The 23,315-nt window shown below is 43.8% G+C and overlaps 1 protein-coding gene across 6 annotated transcripts in view; it reads right to left on the reverse strand.

The window, feature by feature from the left end:
- Positions 1-23,315, reverse strand: part of SCLT1 (sodium channel and clathrin linker 1) — a 107,868-nt gene that overhangs the window by 21,755 nt on the left and 62,798 nt on the right. For all 6 annotated transcript variants that reach the window (XM_045202261.3, XM_045202259.3, XM_045202260.3 and 3 more), the window contains 2 exons: positions 20,435-20,631; positions 665-743 (listed from right to left, as the gene is read on the reverse strand). In XM_045202261.3, the coding sequence (XP_045058196.2) occupies positions 665-743; positions 20,435-20,631 (276 nt within the window). The remainder of the gene's footprint in view (positions 1-664; positions 744-20,434; positions 20,632-23,315) is intronic.

The raw sequence follows: 23,315 nt of genomic DNA on the forward strand, positions 1-23,315 counted from the left end.
GCTAGTGTTTAATTGTTTCCTGAATGGTTCACATCAATTCCTGATGCTACAAAGCTGAAGAGTAATCTCACTGTGGTACCTACAAAAGGCAACAGCGAGACAGGGGTCCATGGAGCCTATTAAAGAAATTCCAACAAATAGATTCGAAGTTAGAACATCAAAAGAACTCGAGTTCTAGCATGCTCTAATCATAACCTAGGAAATGTTTACTTTTTTAGAACTTCAAAGAAAAAAACCGAACTCTTGTTATACTTAGCTCTAAAGTAATCTAAAGGAGTGTTTTAATATATTCTACTAGGCTGAAGTATTTTCTACGTGTCTCTTGCGATGGGTGAAAACTTAGTGAAAGGAACAGGTTACAGGCGGATCTCAGACGCACGGTGACATCAGGACGGCCCTGGCAGGTCTCTGAAGCCGCAGCCCAACCCCACTGCCCCAGCTGCCACTTTGGTCACTTCCGTGCGATGCATCGCTGATGCTGAAACTTTTCTTCACGTTGTATTATGCGTGGACTTTCAGGGTGTGGATGGTTTGCACCAGAAATACTCACGTCTGTGTGACCATCTGCACGTAGAGAATTGATCTGGACTTGGTTTTAGTGCAATTCTCTAACGTGTACACCAAGCTGCAGCAGAAGCACTTCCCGGGAGAGTCATCGTCTTACCTCAGCTACCTTCTCATTCGCCATTTCCAGCTGAGAAAGCAGCTCTTGGGTGTGACGTTTCTGTCGACTCAGCTCACTCCTATTAGCCAGCCGTGCGAGGGAGGGAGGGAGGGTTTGTTTAAAAAAAAAATGAACAAAGTGGAATCTTTATTAGTCAGATATATATTCATGCTTTGAGCAAAAATATTATCTTTGTACAAAATAAAGTTTCTTAGTAATAATGCACCACATCTAAAGGACTCATTCATTTCTTACGCACGTGTCCTGGAGCCTGGTTGTACAACGATGTGAACACACAACACCACTGAGCTGTACACTTAAAAATGGGTGAGCTGATACATGTAATATTAGGTATATCCTATCACAATTTAAAAATGGTTACAACAGTACATTTTACATTATTTTTTTGCCACAGGAACCCCTCCTGTGGCAAAAAATTAAAAGCGCCAAAGTATCCTCTATATTATTATCTTCAGTATTCTCTGGCATTCAAATGAAAGTATAGTCTTATGAAACAGACACAGTGATTGTCAGTACAGAACCCCATCAGCCACTGGGCCTCTCAGCTACGCTGTGCCTCGTTGGAGCCCCACACAGTGCTTCTTGGGTGGGGGGCTCAACCCTGGGCGCAGCGAGGCAGTGCCAGTCAGTCCGCTGCGGCTTGGTGCCGGAGGTCAGGACTGCTGCTTGCTTTGCGTGGGCACGTGCTGCACTTTATACGTTAGCGTCCTCTGTGCTTTATTAGCTGGACTCGCCTTGTGCACAGAACGCTTTTTTTTTTCTATTGTTTTTGGCCAAAGAGAATTTCAAGAGTCTCAGGTTAGAAGTAGTAGATATGAGGTAGTCTTAAAAATAACTTAAAAGAGCAACTCAGTTTCTGAGTATTAAAATAGTAATTCAGGATTGATTTTATCCTTTGACCTTCTGCTTCTTAAAAAAAATCAACAGATTAACACTTTCAAAATAACTTCAGCTTTGATTTTTTCCCCCCCCAAAGGAGCTACACAAACAGCTTAAAACTTGGTCTCTCAAGTGTCCTGTATTAGAGTGAATAGTAGTTGTTAAAATCAGGAAGCAATCTGTTATAAACACACAGGCGAGAACAAATAATAATGTCCACAAATCAATTCCTCAAATATTTACTGAACCGTCTCTGGGCCGAGTGCAAGGTATATGGTGGTGAACGCGGAGCTGTTGCCGTGACAGAGCTGAGAGTCTGAGAGGGTCTTGCTTACTCTGACTCCCTGACTCCATCAACACAGGCTGCTGCCCTGAGGAGCTTCAGGGTCTCTCACTGGTTCTGTGACAGACAGACCTTAGCTTTGTCTCAGTGGTAGTAATACAGTTGAATCCATTGTTTTGTTTATTTTAAAGTCTCTCCTTAGTTTCGAATTCCCACCATAACAAAACAAAACAAAAAGCGAAATGCCTGCAGTGGCAAGTCTTCCAGGTCGAATGGAATTGGAGGTGAAAGCCACGCACGTCGGTGCTGATGAGAAGTAACCTCTGACCTCCACTGAGGTGAAGGTGAGACGAGTCGCGTTCACGACGTTGGGCGGCGTCCAGTTTACAGGAAGCCCTTCCAGACACACCTGCGGCGGGCTTTGACGTCTAAACTACTCACCCATATACCTGTGTCAGTTCACCTGAATGACAGTAGTACTAATAACTACTACCACACAGTAATGTTTTCCACAGAACTTAAAAACACAAAGACACAAGTTATTAATTCTGAGTCACTTTTTAATCTTCGTCCGTGTTTAGCCTGCTGGGGATCTAGCCCTGTCACCCGCCCTGGGTGATGAGCACCTTTTTATTCATCGTGGTCTCCCCTTATAATCCGGTGCTCAGCAGGCTTGGCAAGTAATACTGAAGATGATGATGATGATGACGCTGATTCTGAGAGCGGACACTTTCATAGCGCTTCCTACGGGCCAGACACTGTTCTAGGAGCTTTATATAAATGTATTTGGTTTTCATGATACCTCTGTGAGACCCCTGCTTCTGCATGAGAAAACGTAAAGACAGAGACATAGAAAAATAAAGTCAGGTAGCTTGTCAAGGGCCCTGTAGCCGGCCAGTTGTGGGGTCGGGACCGAAACCGGCCCGTCGTTCCCGGGGGCAGCAGGCACAAGCCATTCCATTCTAGAACACAGGCATGAAGACGTCTATGTGCAAGCCAGACACGTTGTATCTTCTTTGGACGTATTCCCTAACGGTCAGGCCTCCACCAAACCTTACGCCTGACACCAAACGCGCTTGTCCCTGCTGAGCAGACTGCACGCGGACACCTCGGCCTCCGGGGCCTGGCCTCACAGCTGTGGGCTCCACGCCTCCCTTCCTCTTCCACGCAGCAGCTAGTTTGCCCCTAAACAGACCCTCCTTTGCCACGTCTCTCTGTAACCCAGTCCTTCCAGCTCAGTCTCTGCTCCAGCACCATCGGGCCGTGCCCAGTGCGCACAGCGCCTCTGGTCCCCAACCTGGGCAGTGCCGTGAGCTTCTCTCCGAAACGCTGAGGGACTGCGTCCGTGACCGATCATTGCCGGGATCCCCGCTACCGGACCAAGTAGTCCACGCGGGCGTCGGAAAGCCTCCCCAGTCCCGTGTCATTCATCTTTCCAACCTCACTGTGCTTGGCGAGGCTCTTGCTGTCCAGCAAACCAACCACGTGTGTCGCTGTCGGGCTCCCGCGGCATCCTTTTCCGAACCCTTGATTTTAGCTTTGCCACTGAAGTCCCGCGCTTTCTCCAGAGGCCACCTTCCCAGCTCATCTTTATCCAGAAGGTGCTCTCTGCACATCAAAGCTTTACACTTATGCTATGTGCAAGGCATTGGGCAGCTCTGTGTCGTGATGCTGAGTAGTGGTTTCTACACGTGTGTGTATGCAGAGCTATGGATGTGTGGACACCCCCCGCCCCCCGCCCAAGAATAGAAACATTTAAAGTGGGGATTGTTTTTAGTTTCCACAGTGTCTGCCGCCCTTGATTTGCACACAGAGATTTGGTAAATATTTGATTTACGGCTGGCTTCGTAGAAAACCTAGCAGTTAGAAAATGTTATTTCTTATTTGCTCAGCAAACATTTACTGAGGAATCTACCACAAAACGTACTTTAGATAAAGACTGTCTTTATTTATTTAGATTTTTGTGTATTCTGCTTCTTTCTACAAAGAATTTGAAGTGGCTAAAACAAGGTTATTTTTCCGTTAAGCATGTCCTTCCATTTCACTTCTGGTGAAATTTTAGGAGGCATTAAAGGGTGAAGAGAGAAGGGGTTTCACCAGCTCTGTCCCTGGAGACCTTCCTGGAGCCCACCTGCCAGGGCTTCGCAGCTGCTTCTTCCTCCATCAGGTTATTTAACCTGGGGGGTGGGGCGGGGAAGGGAGACCCAAGGGGAGGATCTGACTTTGTATGATCTATGAGAAACTCCCTCTTCATTAGCGAACATCACTGAGAGTTGCCAATATCACTAGTGATTTGGGAAAAACACTAAATAAGACTTTCCAGCAAGTTTCTCAGTGGTATTACAGTTGAAACACTTGCCAAATAAATCTATGTAATCTCTCCGCTGGAAATCTTTAAAAACAGAAACGTTCCTGCCCGTCGGGGATGATTTAAGCGCAGCCTGCCAGGAGGTGGAACAGTGGACGGCGTTTCCAGTTTCTTTAGGACCTTATGGGGCTCAGAGAGTTCTTTACACCAATTAAAGAATTTAAATGAAACTGTTCCCAACTTCTCTATAATTTCTGGCATATTTATGTCATCAGGCTTAAGGTAAAATTATCTTCTACCAAGTTTAATCTAAGTATATAAGAATGAGGAATTCTTTATAATATCACTTAGCCCTCAGTGTTCTGAATATTTTTAGTTCACTTACATAACTTACATGTGTAATAAAACATCCTAGTAATGCCTACAAATACAATTTACAAATATAGTTGTAAAATATAATTGATTTGCTACCTTCTATATAAGTAAAAAATAACTTAAACATCACATGCTTTAGGAAACAAAATATAATAATCCAGATTGATTATCAAATTCTTCAATACAAGATGCAAGCAGGTGGTAGGTGAGAATGTAAGGCAGGGGTTTTGCATCTGTGGTCCACGGACACCCTGAGACTCTAAGCAAGGTCTCCTGTGTCTGCTTCCCTTTTCTGGGGTCCACAGACTTCCTCGTGTTTTTAAGAAGTCTGATGCCTCAGGAAAGATAAGGATTATGCCTGGGCTTTCCATCTGGAATACAGTTAAAAAAATTAAAGAAAAAAGAAGTATGAGCACACTGATTGGAATGTTTGAATGCTGATGTCTTTCACAAAGCACATCCGTAGAATTTTATCCATAATTATTTCCACTTTTGGCTTCATTAATGTGGTACCGGAATTTAAAGGTACTTGACAAACAATCAATGCAAAAGTACTGCAGGCTTTTTACAGTATTCCCTCTATTCTTTTGGAGTGGTCTGTCCACACCTAATTCAACAGCAAATTACCCCAAGTATACAACTTAAGTTTTAAAAGAATCTTAGTGGTGTACTCTTAAACCATTGGTCTATTTTTCTCTTTTTGTGCTCTATATCACTGGTTTGTACTCGGAAATCACTGGTTTATTTCATTAAGTCGAGTATTTCCAAAACAAGAATGACCGGCACAGCCTGGTTTGGGAACAAACACACTGACTCTTGCAGAGCAAGTGGGGAGCCCATGAAGCCGGGGTGGGGCGTGGAGAATGCCTTGGGTGCCTAAGGTCGGCGTGCATGTGTGGCGCGGGTACGTGCTTCACTGGTTAAGGCCGTTAGGTAATTAAGTGGACATTAGCCAAGAGGGTTTTCCCCTACACCTTAACTTTTCCACTGTGCCTGTTACTTCAAGGTTGCAAGGTAGCTATTATTCTCATTGTATAAATAAAGGAGTTAAGACTCCTTCCAAATCTCATTCAGTTAACGGAAGACACCACTGGCCAGAGCAGCAGGCCCGCTGCGGGCACGCATTGGACCACTCCCGCTCGTGGTCCCAGTCCCTCCTTTCCCATCCGCACACTCCCCCTACGCGAGCTCATCTAGTCCGTGACCTGCAGGTCACTAAGGAGCGCCTCAAGTGCAACCTGTCCAAAATGACCTCTTCCTTCCCAGTGACTGTCACTGCCACCTACCACGTGCTCCACTCGAAAACTTAGGCATTAGCGTAGATCCCTCCCTTTCCCTCATCCCCTGTATTTGATGTAACAGTAGGTTCTGTCCTACCTCCTCAACATAATGTGTGACTGCTCACTTCTCTCATCGGCACGGGCACCATTCTGTCCTGTGCCACTATCATCTAGTGTCTGGAAACCGTAATGCTCTAGCATCTGGTCTCCCGCCTCCATTTCCGCCTGCTCGTGCGTCTCTTTCCACACCACGTGGAGAACTGGTCTAAAGTGGTCTTCTGAAGATCTAAGGAGGTTTAAAACCCTCCAGTGATTTCCCATTGCTGCATTTTGGACTTTATTTTAACTTAAAATAGTCTTAAATATGTTACTTGGAGTAAAAATATCTTACTTAAAACAGTGCACGAGATTCTCATGATTGGAGGATCCCTGACTCACTCCTCAGCCCAGTGGCCCCTCTCCTCGCTCACCAGACTGTGATGACGGGGGCCTCCCCTTTCAAATGCTGGACCCTTGTCCTCGCTCCTTTTCCATCTGCCTGCAATACCTTCCTGGATTTTCGTATAGTTGGTTTCTTTTATCCTTCAGGACTCAATTTAAAGGCCAACCTTCTGATGACTTACAAAAGAACAGGCCGTCCCGCTCACCTCCCGCCCTGTGCCAGTTGCCGTTTTCACCTCCCCCCACTTGGGCTCTTTATGCCACTGCAGATGCCTGCACTCCCCCTGTCTGCATGTTGGTTTACCTTCTTATTTGTCTCTCCCCACCAGAGTCAAAGCCCCAAAAGGAAGCTGCATTCACAACTCTTAGCACAGTGCCTGGCACGCGTAAGGTGGTTACCAGCCTAGGCAGATTTTAGTTAATTCCACATAATAGTCACCTCGTCCACTCAATAATAACATTTCTAATATCTTATAACTTGTTTTTCCGACGCTTTCACTACCTAATTGCTCTCATATCAGAACTAACTAGATAATTCAGTGATTACATTTCCCCAGTGGCCATGGATGGATTTCCTCACAACTCATTTTAGGTGCTGCTCTTTGATGAGACCGGGGAAATCGTCAAGTCCATCTAATTCAATAAATACTGGAATGAATGCTGTTACATTCTACTTAGAGGCTGGTGCTTGTGGGGTGGGTCAGGGGAGACCCAGTCACTGCCCTAATGACAGTAAGGATCACCAGCCGTGTGGAGAAGCTCCTAGGTTTATGACACGGGCAGTGACTGCTATAAAAAGTCCACAGTGCTACAGAAACACACGTGGAAGGGGTAGGGGTGAGAGCTGTCTCTCCGGAGGAAGCAGGCTTTTAGCCTGATGTGTGAAAGGTAAACAGCAGTTAGATGGACAGAAGCAGGGGAGAAAAGGAAGAGTGTTGCCACCAGAGCCGTGTGCGAAGGTCAGGAAGAAAGGAAGGGTGATCAGTCCAGAAGGCTGAAAGCAGTGCAGTAAGAACGCAACCTACAGAGTGGCTGGAAGGTGGGGGTGGGGGTGGGGAGAGCGGAAGACGCTGCAAACACAAGGAAACACAGATGGCAAAGGACCGTCTGTGTCTTGACAGGAGATGGAGACTTTATCGTCGATACTATGGGCAGGCGCTGAAGTATTTTAAGAAGAGAGGTGACATGATTAGGTTTGAGTGTCCGAAGATTTTGCTGAATGCAGCAGGAAAACCAGTGAGGATCTGTGACTGCGGTAAATTAGGGCGTTGGAGCAGCAATCCAGGTGGGCAACGCTGATGGCCTGAACTATTAGAGGAGAACGGACAGATACAAGAGATGTTTTTCAGGGTAGGGGCAAGGCCAGAATCAGCAGTGCTTGCTTTAGGGGGAATGAGGAGGAGAAGGCGTTCAGGATGACTTCTGGAGTTTTACTTGCACGGCCGGGGAGGTATTGCCACTCACGGAAAGGAAAATACGGGACGAAGGGCAAGTGTGGGCCAGGCGTGGAGTAATGGGTTCGGTGTCATGGGTTTGAGGTACCTATGAAAATGTGCAGTAGAGAGTTGGAAATATAGATTATTTCAAAAAGGCCAGCATTAGATGCTGTTTATAATACCGATTAGTCATTTCCTGCTTGTCTGTCAAAGAAGTGGGTATCCTAACCCAGGCTGAGAGATTTTCCACACTAAAGCACTTCAATTCTCAGTATTCCTGGCATATATAACTGAAAAGGTATGCTTACAAGGTTAAAAGCAAAGTTGTCCCTACAATGCATTAATCTCTTTGTAAATATCACAAATACTTTTTATAAAAGAAGTTATGGTTCCTTAAGGCATGGAATAAGTTTGAAATTTGGTCCAATATCTTAGGCTGTATAACTAATTACTGTAATTGCTCACATCGTTCTGTTATTGAGGCACAATTTAAGGTAAGAATGAGCCATACATATTTTGGTTGATGTAGTGTAAGGGAAAATCTCCTCAGTGCATGAAATCTTTTAGTGGTGCCTAAGGAGAAAGTCACAGAAGACTCCATTCTGCATCAGACGAGAGAGCTGCAAACAAAAGGTGCACCGTTCGCCGCAGGGAGACGACGCGCCCGCCAGCTGCGGCGAGTGCTTGCTGAGAAACTCTCTCTCATGACAAATTAACATAGCGTGTGCCAGATGGTTTTTTTTTCTGTTGAATTATACTATAATATGCTTCAGTTACTTTAAGTAATTACACATTTTGTAATCTGCCAGTACCTGCAGCTGCCTCTCATCCTGTTAATTTAAAGAAAAAAAAAAAACACCTTAAAAAAAAAGCAGTATGGCAGCCAAACATTACAAATATATAGCCAAGAATGATGTTTTAGAGATTAAAGAGAATTCCTTGGGCTCAGATGCTGTGTAACTGCATATATATAGTTATATATATAGTTTTGGACAAGAGAAGAAAATATTACATATTGTATATTTGCTCATTCATTGATTCAACACAATTTTATTAAACACCTGTATCCCCAGCAAGATGGTAGCTCATGGTGTTGGAGAAGGGATGGACATAAATGGTAGTCACACTATAGGCCAGTAAGTGCCACTCGTCCGAGTGGAGTGGTATGGGCGGCAAGAAAAGGAGAGAATCTGTCAAGGGAAGTGCGAATGCCTCACGGGAACAGAAAAGACGTTTGATGTGGGTCCGGAAGGAAGAAAGGGTTTTCAGGTTGGAAGCTGGGAAAAGATACCCTTAGGAAGAAACAGCATGTACAAACTATCCCTAGAATCACCCTAATTCCTTTCTTTGCCTTTGTACTCCACATCGGATCCATCAACACCTATTACCTCTAAAAAAAAAAAGACCCCCAACTATCCACCTTTTCCTTTCTTCTTAGTCTAAGCCACCACCATCTCTTAACAAGACTCTTGCTATAGCCTTGTAAGTCCTTCCCCAGCTTTTTTACTTCTATTTTCCCTCCTGTAGCCAGGGTGATCTTTAAAAAAAAATCTGATCAGATGACTTCTTTCAAAACTGTCCACTGTTCTTTACTCACACTTAAAACTCTTTAGCCTGGCTAATAAAATCCGGAAGGTCAGGTCCTGGTCTGAAGCAAAGACCGGGCTCACCACACACCCCACGTGCTCCCGTGTGCATTTCCGAGACTCCCGTGCAGTCAGACTAGTTCGGCCAATGAAGGTGAAAGGAAGTGAAGTGTGTCACTTAGGAGGTGATGTACTTAACAGTCAGCATTGTTCTTCCTTCCCCTCCAACCCCCTTCCCTGGCCCGGGGATCTCGGAAAACCAGGCCTCCAAGGTGGTGGAACCTCTACAGCAGAGCCTTCTCGCCACACTGCCATAGACATGTAATATAAGCAAGAAATAACCCTTTTTTTCTGGTGCGTGTTCAGCCCCTGGGATTTCAGAGTCTGTCTGTTGTGGTGGCTGCCACTACTTAATAGAACACCTTGCCCAGCTCTGGCACACCTGCATTCACTCCGCGTGTGGTTTCTGTGATTCGAACCTACCCAGGGTCCTTCTGTCTGGGGATCCTCACCTTGGCTGCTGTACTTGAAATGCTCTTTTTCCTGATGTATAAATGCCAGGATCCTTTGTTGTCATTAGATCTCATATTAAGATTAATTTCCTCACAAGGTCTTACTTGTCTGCCTGTCTCAGGTGTCCCATTCAGTACCATATTGCCTTATTTTAACTTTCTGCATTTACGTATCGTCTGACTTTAGACTTACATATATTTGATAGTTTTCACTTCCCCATCACTAATCTGATATCTTCAAAGAAAGTGGGGTCTGGGGACCTTGGGTTTTGCTGTGTCCTCAGTACTTAAGGAGCCATACCACTCAACAAACACGGGATGGCTGAAGGGAGTGAAGACTAGGAGTTGTACAGGGTCGGCTGAGCGCCTCTGGTTTACTGGGGAGCTTGTTCAGTGTGGCTGCAACACAAGGAATGTGAATGACAAGGGCAGGGAGGCAGACTGCTGGTAATAAATTAGGTGAAGGAAAGTTTGTAAAAAACCCATAGGCAACAATAAAACAGAAGCTGTTAAGCAGGCAGGGCCAGGATCGGATCTGCTTTTCAGGAAAGTAATTCTGATAGAAGTATGAAAGGTGGAATAGAGTGAAAAAAACCCCAGAGAGAAGGATGCTACTTCAAGAGCCTGGTTAAAGATGTGCAGGGCCTGACCGAGAGCAAGAACAGGCATGTCACTGCATGTTCACACACGGGCAAGGGTTTCTGCGGGACAGACTCCTGCACCTGCAGGTGCAAAGGGCCTGCCGAGGCTCCATCTCGTCAGCCCACCCGGGAAAGGGTTTGCCGGTCCCACCAGCGCCGCACACTGGTGCCTGCTTCCCGGTGTGCTTGCTCGTACACTTCTGTCAACTTGCTGGGTAAAATTTTTGTTTGAATTTACATTCCATCCGTGAATAGTGTGGCCGAACCTGGCTGATATGTTCACTTTGTACTTCCGCTTCTATGAACTGCCAGTTTACACACTTTGTCCATCCTTCTATTAGGTTGTTAATCTTTTTCCTAATCATTGAACTCTTGATGGGTTCTTCATATGAATCCTTTGTTTTATTTTTTGTCATCTGTTTATCTTTGTTTGGTACCTTCATATAGAATTTAAATTTTTTTGGTTAATTAATATTTTTCTTTATTAGATTCTGGGTTTTGTGTTTTGATTAGAAAAACTTTTATATTCCAAGACAATATACATAGTCATTTCTTTTAATACCTTCTTTTTTCTTTCACTCTTTAATCCATCTGAAATTTATTTTACATATGGGATAAGAAATATTCTAAATGCTTTAAAGCATCATCTGTTCCCCACTGATCTGAAGTGCTACAGTATCAGGAACGACATGTCCAGTTTTACGCAGCCTGTTTTCCGTGCTCTGTTCAAATGGTCTGTCCTGAGCAATATGCCACCACACAGCGTTCTCTACTTGGGTGTCGGGCAAGACAAATGTCATCTCATTTCCCACCCCCCAGAGTTTTAAAATTTAATCTATAAAAATAACAATCTGTCATTCAAGTAAGATTAGTATGGCTACATTACAGTTATGGATGCTATACATTAATAAGCAACTATTAATATTGTCTCCTCTCGAAAGCTCAAGATTCTCTGTATCACAGATTTCAAGATAAAAGTGTAGTAAGAGGGAATAATTATAAATGTTATAGAAGCTATTGTAAGTGCGTCCAGGGGAAGGCATTGCATTCATAATGTACTTTCATGGGAAAAAACATAAATTTCTACTTCAGTAATTGTAAGTTATGGCTGCTATGTAATTTTGTATTATAATCAACAGGTGAAGTACAGAGAAAATACTTCAGCAGGTACTTTTTTATTGTAGAAAGAGTTTTGACTTAATTTCATATATATGCCTCTTTGGATTACTTCCGTCTCCAAAGAGGATGCAATTCACGTCTACATAAATCTTGCCTCAAATCTGGTGCTTCCTAGAACTAGTATATTTTTTTGTACAATTAAAAATGAAATAAGCATGTAAGCTCCTCATACATATATCTCATGCATTATATTTTGGTTTACTTGGAATACAACAATCCCTTAGCATTTATAAAGGCTACTCTACTCCCTAAGCCCTGTTACTGTTCCTTCCTAAGTATTTTACATGGCAGGCACAGAGTGAACACCTTACATATTTTTGATCACGTAAATAAAAACTTGTAACATCATACAGGGTTCACAGGTGAGTGTGAAGGGCTGGGCTGGGTGGGATTCAAATTCAGGCTGGACTGACCCCAGCGCTTACCTGTAACGCTGCACTGCCTCCTTACATGCTAAAAATAAATACATTTTTCTCAACCCTTTTGTGAGTGCAAATAGTCTTCATGCAAAATCTTGTGAAAATATTTCTATTTTGAATGTAAACATTTTAGTTTTGACATGTCGGAGCATATGGACACATTTTTAGCAACATAGCAGATGTGCAGAAAGTCTCTCTTAGTATGTTGGAATGTATTCACTTCCAGCTCTGTGGTTCAAACAACCAACATAGGCATGCCAAATAAAAGTTAAGTATACCCTGTGAAAACCAGATTTTCCTGTGCAAAATCCTAAATACAAGGTCTGTCCAAAAAAAGTCCAGCCATTGTTAATGGTTTGCACAACACTGATGTAACCTGGCAGCCAAGGACAGTGGACTGGAATGCGCATACATGAACAATGATGACTTCACTGTACTAGTCAGTGGGGGTGGTAGACGCCACTGAGTGAGCCTGTGTACTGTGTGGCCGTCACATTCAAAATGACTGAGTGAGTAGAGCAACAAACCTGCATCAGGTTTTGCGTTGAGCTTGAACATTCCTCTGCAGAAGCTATTTGTATGATTTAGCTATGGGCACGTGGTGATTGGCAGCTTCATCAGGACAGCACACCCACTCATGCATCACGTCTCATGCAGTTCTTTGGCGAAACATCAAATCACCCAGGTGACTCAGCCTCCCTGTAGAGCCCAGATATGGCACCCTGAGACTTCTGGCTTTTCCCCAAACTAAAATCACCTTTGAAAGGGAGGAGATTTCAGACTGTCAATGAGATTCAGGAAAATACGACGGGGCAGCTGATGGTGACTGGGAGAGCTGTGTGAGGCCCCAAATTGCCCACTTTGAAGGGGACTGAGCTGCATCGTTGTCCTGCATACACTGTTTCTTGTTTCTTCTTCAATAAACGTCTGTTTGTCATATTACATGGCTGGGTACCTTCTGGACAGATCTTGTATATGCAATGAAACCTTGATAGAATATAATGTTTTCTCACATTTTTATAATTTTATAAAAATTATCATATAACCAAGAAATATTTATTTCAACGTAAGCATAATTGTTGCTTTTTAAAAAGATTTCTAAAGAAAATGACTAAATCTAAAAATTTCAAGGATGTGAATGTGTAACCTATTTATTTTTGATAACCAATTTGGTTTTAAGTAATCTTCCTTAACCTACTCAACTTACCAAAAATGCCATGGAACATGAGGTTTTTAAAATTTAATAAAAATAGTGTTCTAATCCCTGGAACAAAGACCAAATTGTCATATAGGCAAGAGAGACAATGGCTGAAAAAACCTGGTTCTTTTTCTTGTCTTTAATAAGAGCATTGAAACAAGTAGTCTTTCTCTATGAAGTTGTGGGCTTCTTAAAAACTGTGTTACACTGAACTAGAATGGCAGAAGGGAAAGCAGCCACAACAATTAGTATCCACATGAACTTCAAGAGCTAAGATCATGATAAAAACTAAAAGTTAGGATGTTGCAAATATCTCAAAGACAGTCAAAGACTAGCAATACAGGGAGAGTAAGGCAATTAAATATAAGTACAGAATAAAAAATACGAGTACAGAATACTTCTGATAATATATATGTTTGTGTGATGCTTTACAGTTTATGAGATGCTTAGATACTTATACTATTTCATAAATAACTGTAGCAACTGAATGTTTTTATTCTTAGAGGAGATAAAGTCAAGGCTTGGAAAAAATTAGCGGTTTATACATAATCATACATTTGTGGAGCAGACCTTGGATTAGAAGCTATGGTTTTAGCTTTTTATTTTTGTAACTGAATTTATTGGGGTTACATTGGTTAATAAAAATATAGGTTTATGTGGTACAGTTTTATCATACATCACCTGTAGACTGTATTGGGTATTCACCACCCCACATCATGTCTGGAATTATTATTTATTCCCCCTTGATACTCTCCTACCGCTTCCCACCTCCCTTTTCTCCTGGTAATTAGGTTTGTTTGTTTGTTTATTTTTACTTATTCCCTTTTTATATACCCCACTGACTTCTATGGGAAGATCTTAAGCCAGTCACGCATATCATGGAGAAAATTTTTAGGTTTTAAAATTGGTATTTCAGTAGCTATTGTTTAAGGCTGTTGATAAGCAGATGATTTCAAAGTTATTTTTTCAATCTCTAAAAGCTGTCAAATTCAGTTATGCATGAAGGATGGAGACTATTTTGGGAAGACATACACAGTGTTCTAGGATTCCATGTAAACTGAAAATGAACATAATGCCTTCAGTTAGGTGCCAAATGGATAATTTGAAAAGTTCATATTCTGAAACATTTCTTAATAAGCTATGAGAACACTGTAAGTTCTTAGCAATGACATAAAAATTGAGTTTGCTATGAATTCAAATTCATAGAAATGGTAAGAAAAAATTCACTAAAAGTAGAGTACAAATTGCTAAAAATTTGGTAGCAAGTAAACCTCCATTAGTAGAGGTCAGATACAGTTTAAGTCCCCAACTAGAATGTAGGGTCTCTGACAGTACGCTGAGGTTTGCTAATTTTTGTACTGATGTGAAAAACTATTTTTAGAAATATTGCATAATGAATAAAAACAATACTCTTACCCATGCTCAGTGTCAAGTGATGGTGTTAGTCTCTTGATTTTGAACTAAATACTCTATTTCCTTTTTTTCTAGTAAAAAAATCACTAACTTACTGGAAATTTGGTATTTTCAACTTATTTAGAGTTTGGGAGGTCGTTTACCAAGGCTTGGTTTTCTTTGAAAGTGAAAATAGTCCTCACTGTATTTTCTGGATTCAAGTGTCCAACTGGAGTTGGGTTCAAAACGTTTCTTGACCGCTTGGGCCAGGTGGGGCTGCTATCCAATGGGTGCTGCTTGTACACCTGACCACGTGCATGGGCACCAGGGCCAAGTCCGGGCAGACTCACACTGCAGGGTTTTATCGGGGTGGGGATGGTCCTCAGAAGCTTGGTTGGCTTGCTTTGCATCGTGTATTCCATTAGTTATTTCTACTTATTTCTCTTAGGTTATTTTACCACTACATGTTGCTATGTGAGGCATTTTATTTTATGGAAAACTGTTTTCAAAAAAGATTCTTTGTATATAATTGAGATTCTGACAAGGAGGCAAAGCAGAGATGGAATCTACAGGGCAGGTGAAGGGCTTGGCCTCCCACTGCAGCCGCTGATCTGGCCAATCAGAGACTGCCTGCCGCTACAGCAGAGTCTCTGGGAAAAGATGCAGGCAGGATATTAATGCAGTGGCGGGAGTCCCAGGCGATCCCTTCTGATTGCTCCTCTTTTCTCAGAGAAAGAGCTGTGGTTATCAAGTGAAAGTGATGATAGAGAGGAGTCGTAAAAGATTTGAGGAAAGACAAGACAGTATGGCCGTCACCAAGGAGAGCAAAATATACAGACTGATTGCACAGCAGCTAAAGGGCCCTTCCTTTTGTGAGCATGAATTTAAAGAGACCACTAGCACAGCTGGGTTTTTCTCCAGCCACCGTGGGCAGAATGGGTGACAGGGCAGACTGGGCAACAATGTGCATTTAACCGGGGCTTGTTTGGCAAAAGGTGGAAGGGAAAGAGGGGCCGGAGAGTTGAGAATGATGCTCCCGCTGAGCCATCAAAGACAGCACTCCCCGTGAAAATACATGCACTGCCCATTCCCCTTTTCTGCTTGCTTTTTTTCTTTAGCAATTGTCATTACCACATCACACACTTAATTTCTCTTACTGCCTGCCTCCCCTATTGTGAAGTCGCCACGAAGGCAGGAATTTTCGTCTGTTTGTCAGGGCTGGTGTCTTTAACAGGTGAGATTCCATGCTGGGCAACAGCACAGCAGTTACTGCAGCATCTGGGGCCCCTCCCACCACTGCCCTGTGGTTCCACAAAAAATGACTGGCTGGTGTGATACCCAGCAGCTATTTTTAAAGGACTGGGTGGTTTGGACATAATTTTGATCTTTAAAACTGGTAACATTAGTTACTTATGCTTATTATAATAAAGGGACCTTAAGGTAGTAGGAGTTTTATCTAAAACAAAATTTTTAAAAGATTTTTATTTATTTAGAGAAAGGGGAAGGGAGGGAGAAAGAAAAGGAAAGAACGCTGGTGTGAGACTGCTGCCTGTTCCCGATCGGGGATCAAACCAACAACCCAGGCACGTGCCCTGAGACGACACCCAACTGAGCCACACCTGTCAGGACCTCTAAAAATTTCTTAAGTGGAAGAGAGTAATACAAAGTAGAAGGTGGTGAGAAATGAGATGGGAGCATATATATGGGCCAGTTCAGAATATCCCTATGGCCAGCTTGCTCCTCCTAACTGTGGGTGGGAAGGGATGAAAGAGGAGAGTGAATTAACAAGATTTATATTATGAAAGCTCTCTCTGGATTACTGTGGACCGTGGGTTTGAGGGAAAATGGACTGGGGCTCCAGAGACCGGCCAGATGGCGGAGAAGTGATCCCGGAGAGAGCGAAGAGCACGGGGCCAGCCTGACCGGGGTGCTGTGGAGGTTCAGGAAAGGCCGCAGAGGGGCAGGAGCCAGGGCAGCCTGCTGGCCCAGCCATTCATTCTGCGGACCACACCCAGGTTGTTTTCAGGGTCCTGACTACTGGATACCGTAGGGCTACTCCGTGGTATCTGACTTTCGGTTAAAAAGACCATTAAAAAACCCCATGAAAAACCATTTCCAGTGTTCAAAAGAACTAAGGTAAGATGTCCTCATCATGATCGGCGGCGGTAAGACAGTGTTGATGAAACTTCTGACAGCACCCATCCCAGCGGCCTGCTTTATACCCGCTGCACAGGGGGAGGGCGGCCCGGCTGTGCGCCCAGAGAGCCAAGGCCACAGCCTGGCGCTGGGCACAGGACTGCTGCCAGTCTCGTGTGCTCAGCGGGCAGACTCCTTTGAGAAAACCACATTTCAGTAATTCTCAAATAAATCACCTACACACAGCTACAGAACACTTGCCGAGTTCCCAACACTATGGCATGGACTGTATGTTCACCCAAGTATTTACGCCCGAGTTCACTCCACAGCTGGGCGCCGACGCCTGCGGGGCACCTGGGCCTGTGGACGCGCTAGTGCCCGCATGGGTCTGGGACACCGGCCGAGGTTCTCGCTGAGACTTAGGAACAGGAGTTCAATCAAGCAAGAGTTCAAAAATGGTCAGATGAACAATCCTGGCCACACTGCCTGTGCCACATTCTCTCCTCTGAAAGCAGGATTATGAAGAGTGCTGATTTTTAAAAGTTATTGTCCTCAGTCATAGTGGCTGCATCCTGGACTGTGCATTTCTTTATGGTCAACAGTCCGCCTAATAATTCTTAGATGGAACAGCACTTGGGCGTCTGTGAGATGAAAAACAGGCCTCACTCCAAGGCGGTGCTATCAGTTTAGGGAATCCAAGTCTCTCAGTGACGTGGACTCATAAATGGTGGGGCACCTCATGCTTTGTCACGTTTCATTAGTTCAAATAAGTGCACGTCAAACACTAAAATTCTGCAGAAAAATCAAGGTTGGAACGTCAGTTTGGCCTAGAAGAAACAATAACTGATGAGTGCACTAGCTTTTTCGTTCATTCATTTATTCCACAAATACGTTCTGAGCATCGATGCGGGTTGGGCCCTCTCTTAGGGTCTGGGGACGAAGGCTCTGGTGGAGAAACCAAGGGACAAGCTGCTTCCTGGGGCTGACGTGCCCGGGGAGGGAGAGCAGGCCAAGTGCGAGTGCAGGGACATGAAACGCAAGGGCCAGGAGAGCAGAGTGCACTCAGGAGGAACAAAAGTGGAGAACGGGGCAGAAACACTTCGGGGGAGGCCTCGTCTGACGCCGCTCGCTGTTTCCAGCATTTGGCAGAGTGCTTAGAAAGAGCGGCTGCTCAGATGTTTGTTGTATGAATTCCTGTGAGATTTCAGGTGTCTGCTGTTTATTAAATTTACTGGGGTGACACTGGTGAACGGGATCACAGAGGTTGGTATCTGCTTTTGTTTTTGGAAACACCTGATGAAATCTGCAAAGTGGGGTATCAGGCACTTGAAATTGCAAGGTGTAATCCTGAACTTTAACAAAGTGAACAGAGACAGAGCCAAGTGCTAATAGTCCTGCCAAATGCTTTTAAAGGTGCACTGAAAGCCCAAATCCAAGCAAATGGGGGTATTTTTAGTTCAAGATTAGTAATACAATAAAGCAAATATTAATATAAAGCTAATAATATAAAATATTAATTAGCTTCTATTACAGACTTAATATATGTATACTTTTAATAATCTACATTATTTTTAATACGATAATGTAAAATTAAGCTTATTTACTCATTTTTTCCTGGGAACTATGGAAAAATCGAATGTAATAGGACCCACAAAGGGCTGGTCCTCCCTTTCTCTTCAACTTGACACAAAATATCTGCCAAGTGACAAACGCTTTGTCCGAGTAGATTTATAGTTGCTAGTCATCAAAGCCAAAGTAGAAAATGGGATGCCGAATCTTCATAGAACACCCTCAGACCCTCAATAAGCAAGAAGCATAGGTACAAATTCTGCTACATTTTTCAAGATGTTTTTAACATCTCAGCCAATATGACAGAAACTTTTTCATCTTCCATTTCAACATCGTGATACAAATAAATCAAAGTTAGACACTTCTGGCCCATTAGAATAATGTACCCTTATATCCTAGGCCTAGGACACTACACCATTACTTGCTTCAAGGTAAAACAGTTGTTTTTAAATGTTGTCTTGATTCAGTCAGTATTGAGGGCCTAGCTAGAGACCAGTCAGTTCCCTTCCGGAGGAGCTGATTAAATTCACATTGCCCCACCACTTTGCTTCCTGGGCTCTCACACTCTGGCCACTGCACACCTCCTGGACCTGCCCCAGGTTGGACTGCAGACAGCCAGGGACAGTCCCTGTGGCTCAGAGCCCACTGAAGTTCTTCTGGTTGGCCAGTCCCAAACCTATTCACCCTGCCCCATTCCTTCCAGCGAAAACCACAATAAAGGCATTTGTTCCCCCCGCCCCCCCCCCCCCCCGCCCACTTCCCACTCCCTTGGCCTTGTGACTGACCTGAGGCTCCCCCTAAGTGGCCCTGTGTGGTGTGCGGTGTTCACCCCTGGCAGCCCTGAGTAAGAAACTGTGAAAGCCTGGTTCCTCTTCCTCTTGATCTTCCTCTGGCCTCACTACAGTTCACTCAAAATAATGTGGTTAAAGCACAAGGGTATAAAGCGTATTTCTTTTAGTTAAGAAATAACACTAAAATTAACTGCTAATGTTTCTGAATTAGAAGTAATATATCGCATAACCCCCATGTTAATTCCCTGCAACAGTTTGGATGGATTTATTTTGTAGCTAGAGTTAATTCCAACTTCCAGGGTGCTGTAACTGACCACAGACACATGCACTCTCTGTGTAAGAAAAAAGCCATTCAAAGCCTTGTTTTCACCAAGATATATTATTATCAATCGCTGTGCTACATGAGGTGGGATATTTTTAAATAGATACCCCATTAAAAATATCCATATTTTCTTGGATCCACTAAAGGTGTATCAGGTTACTCAAATTAATCAATCCATTAAAAACTCCACAATGTTTCAAAAACATTAAAGAGATGAAAATACAGTAAAAAGTTCTGAGGCCAATTTTGAATGCGAGCTTGTGGTGAGGAAAAGCAGCAGATGCTGGTGTACCAGTGGTCGCTGTGTCCTGGAAAGCCTCTCGGCTCCCCACGCTGTGCCCCACCTGTGGGACACGCACGTCTGATCTCACCTCTTGGCTCACAGCCCTCTATAGCAGTGCTCCTGACCCCTGACCTGGCACCAGGGGAGGTTTCGTGGAAGATGGGGCAGGGGAGGGGTGGGGAGGGGGACGACAATGAGGACGCAGGAGGCAGAACTCAGGTGAGCTCCGCTAGTGGCCTGGTTCCTAAGAGGCCGTGACAGACCCTGGTCCACAACCTGGGGGTGGGGACCCTGTTTTAGAGCATCCCATCTCATTAAGCAGAACAGCTTAAGTTCTCCTGGGCAGAGGACAGCAAACTTTTTCTGAAAGGGCCAATGAGCCAATATTTTAGTCTTCGCAGGACAAACAGATTGTGTTGTGGTTACAGAACATTATTACGCTAGACTTATATGAAAATAGTATTAAGATTCTAAACTGACATGCCCAATCAAAAATCGTATTTTGTGGAATATGCATAAAATTTGGAAAAAATAGACAATGTCAGTGTTGGTTTATAATGCTTAATATTTTTATAGTAGTTCAGTAAACATTTTCTGAATAAAAAATATAACTACAAGGTCCAGAATTATACATTTTTACAAAAAGATTATGGCACAGACCTTAAGCTAAAGGTTAATCTCCTCTGTAAAATATATCAAACAATGAGCAGTGGACTTACTTCAGATTACTGATTCTAGATTCGGCATTTTCAGTAAGTTTCTTTGTCTCTTCCTTCCACCTATCGGCTGCCTTCTGCTGCGTCGCTAAGAGGCGCCTCAGTTCGATGGTGGAGCTGCGATTACTGTCTTCCATCTCTCTCAGCTGCACTTCAAACCCGTGTTCCTTTACTGAAAACTCGTGCTCCATTGTACTGACCTAGGCAATGAAATGGACACAGCACCTCCTTGTTACTTTCTGTTATTCTCAGGGATACACTGACCAATGATACGCACAACAGGAATCGCTCATTGCGCTGTCTGTGGCACATAAAGGTTTGGATGAGAAATCCATATAAAAATTAAGTTTACAATGTGTCCTTATCACAAATGAAAACTTACTCTGTATTACAGTAAACATTCAGTGAAACCAGAATTATGATGGACGAAAATTCTTTGCAGCACTTTCCCCAACACCTTAAAGTGCCAGTAGTAACAAAGTATCCTCTATGATATAAAATTGCTCTCATCATTTACTTTTACGTTTGTTGCCATAATCCACAAAAAAATGTTCATGCTCTCAGTCACTGAGAGTTGTATTTCTACTCGAGCCATTTAAAAAATGTTTACTGGTTTATTATAAAGGATACAGCTCAGAACAGCCAGAGCGAAGAGATACAAAGGGCAAGGTATAGCCCGCAGGGGCTGTGAGCTCCCACGCCCTCTCCAAACACGCCCCCCCCCCCACCCCGCCCCCTCCCCCCCAACTCTGGAGCTCTTCCCGATGGTCTTTCACAGGGCTTTACAAAGTCAAAGAATATCACATAAAGGAATTCCTTTACCATTTCAGTTACAGGATAAATGGGTTTTTCTTTCAGGAAAAAAGACTATAATAATGATTTCTGAGAATCTCATGGATATAAGTCCAGTATACTTCTAGGTAATGTATGTCATTAAAAGCACCTTTTAATGCAGAATGAGCATACAAGCAAATGTTCCTGGGATACCCTGGACGTTTTCTCAACTGCGACCCAGGCAGAGAATCAAGCCTTACCGCCCTAAGACATGTCATGAATTGCCTTCTCCTGCACTCGTGCAGAACGGAGCTACCTATTACCGTCCTGGAGGCAACTGGGAAAACCGCTCGGAGGACAGGTCCTCTGGTGCACTCTCAGAACATCTTTACCTTGCTCCCCTAGAGAAATATTGTAAAGAATAACTACCTTGTTGTATTTTAAAATAACATGCCTGAAAAATGGTCCTAGCTGGCATAGCTTCTAGTAATTCACTAAATAAGGTTCCTTCTAAACTGAGAAAAGAATGAACAAGCGCCCCAATCTTACCAGTTCGAAAGACACCAGAGAAGACCCACCACTGGCAGAGTCCCTGGCTCATGGGGGCAAACTGCACACAGCCTGTCCTCACTGCGGCTGCCGAATACCACGAGGCTCCTACCACGCTTACATCTGCGTTCTCAAGGAGGGCGGAAGTAGACATTTAAGACTTTATGAACACAGGCACTGGAACACAATTTTGATTTCTTGGCTTTGTATTGTATTACTGCTGGGCAAGCCTCTTGAGGCTTTTTGACTCCTGCTATTTTAGTAATTTTTGAATTATGAGATTCTGAAAATTTAGATTTGAATATACTCCCCCTCCTTCCCTGCCTTAACCTCCACTTTCTCTTTCTCAGGAGAAGCCATGGTTCTGATATCTCAGGAAGGATTGTCTATTTCCGTCTCTCTCCTATACATTATTAAAAAATGATCCATGCATCTACACAGTGTCAGAACTCTGCCTCCCAAGTTAAGTGCCTGTCACCACCTAGAAAACCTGTTTGCTCTAGGGCCCTTCGGGACCTGGTCTCTGCCTCTGCCTGCCATCTTGTGTCACACCATTGCGGCCCTTCTTTCTCGGTTTCCTTCATAATGCCTCCCCATTCTTGGGTCCTTTCTCACACTCCCTTGGCATGGAAAAGTCTTTCCCCTTCTGCTTAGGTTAGTTACTCTGTTGGGGACCACTTTGTGTAGTGTCAGGAACTGCAGCCTCGTGCAAGCCAGGCCTTGAGTAAGGGCCTGTAAGTCTTGAGCAGAAGGCTGGGAATGCTGGGAGGCAGGCATGACGCGATGCCAGCACCAAGGGTTCCCGTGGGAAGTCAGACCTGAAGAATGCATTGTACCTGTGAGGCTTGCTTTGCTTTGCGTAGCCCGGTTGCCAAGAATCTGTCATCTAATCCAAAGCATAGGGTGTGAGCACCTAGTCTCAACAGCCACGTCTTAAGGACCCTCTGATGTCAGCATGTCTAACAGACCCTGACCTGAGGCAGACCTGTGTTCCCTCAATTGCTATCTATAGATAATATCTGTTTTCTGTAACTATGGCCTTCAGACATTGATTGATGAGCTCTGCATGCGTGCTGTACGCCCCCGCACAGACCATTCTCAATAAAAGCCTCAGGAGGAAGGACGTCGCAGCTCTTTTCCCGAGAGATTAGCCAGCCTTTTCGCCCCAAGCAGATCTTGTGTTGGTAGCCTCATTTCATCAGTGACTCCAGGGGACACTGCGGGATGGGGTCCCCCACATCACTCTATTCAGCTTTTAGAATTGAGCTCAGTTATCGCTTCTGTTGGGTGATTCCCTCACGGTCGAGGCAGGCAGGTCCCTCTGTATGAGCTTTCCCCGAGCCCTGTGCACTTCCTAAAACGCACTCATTAGTTTGTACCTAGATGTTTACAGTTGGCCCACCTCCATGCAAATTTTAAGTTTTAAGGGTGGGGATCACATCTTTTTTGTTTACTATTTTATTTTAGGACCTGAAACATAGTAAAGTTGTCAAAGCACAGCTGTAGATTGGATAAACGATGGCATTTTGGTGTCAAAATTCAGTCTTTAAACAAAGCCTAG

The sequence above is a fragment of the Desmodus rotundus genome, chromosome 9 (assembly GCF_022682495.2).
Source record: "Desmodus rotundus isolate HL8 chromosome 9, HLdesRot8A.1, whole genome shotgun sequence".
NCBI classification, from domain to species: domain Eukaryota; kingdom Metazoa; phylum Chordata; class Mammalia; order Chiroptera; family Phyllostomidae; genus Desmodus; species Desmodus rotundus.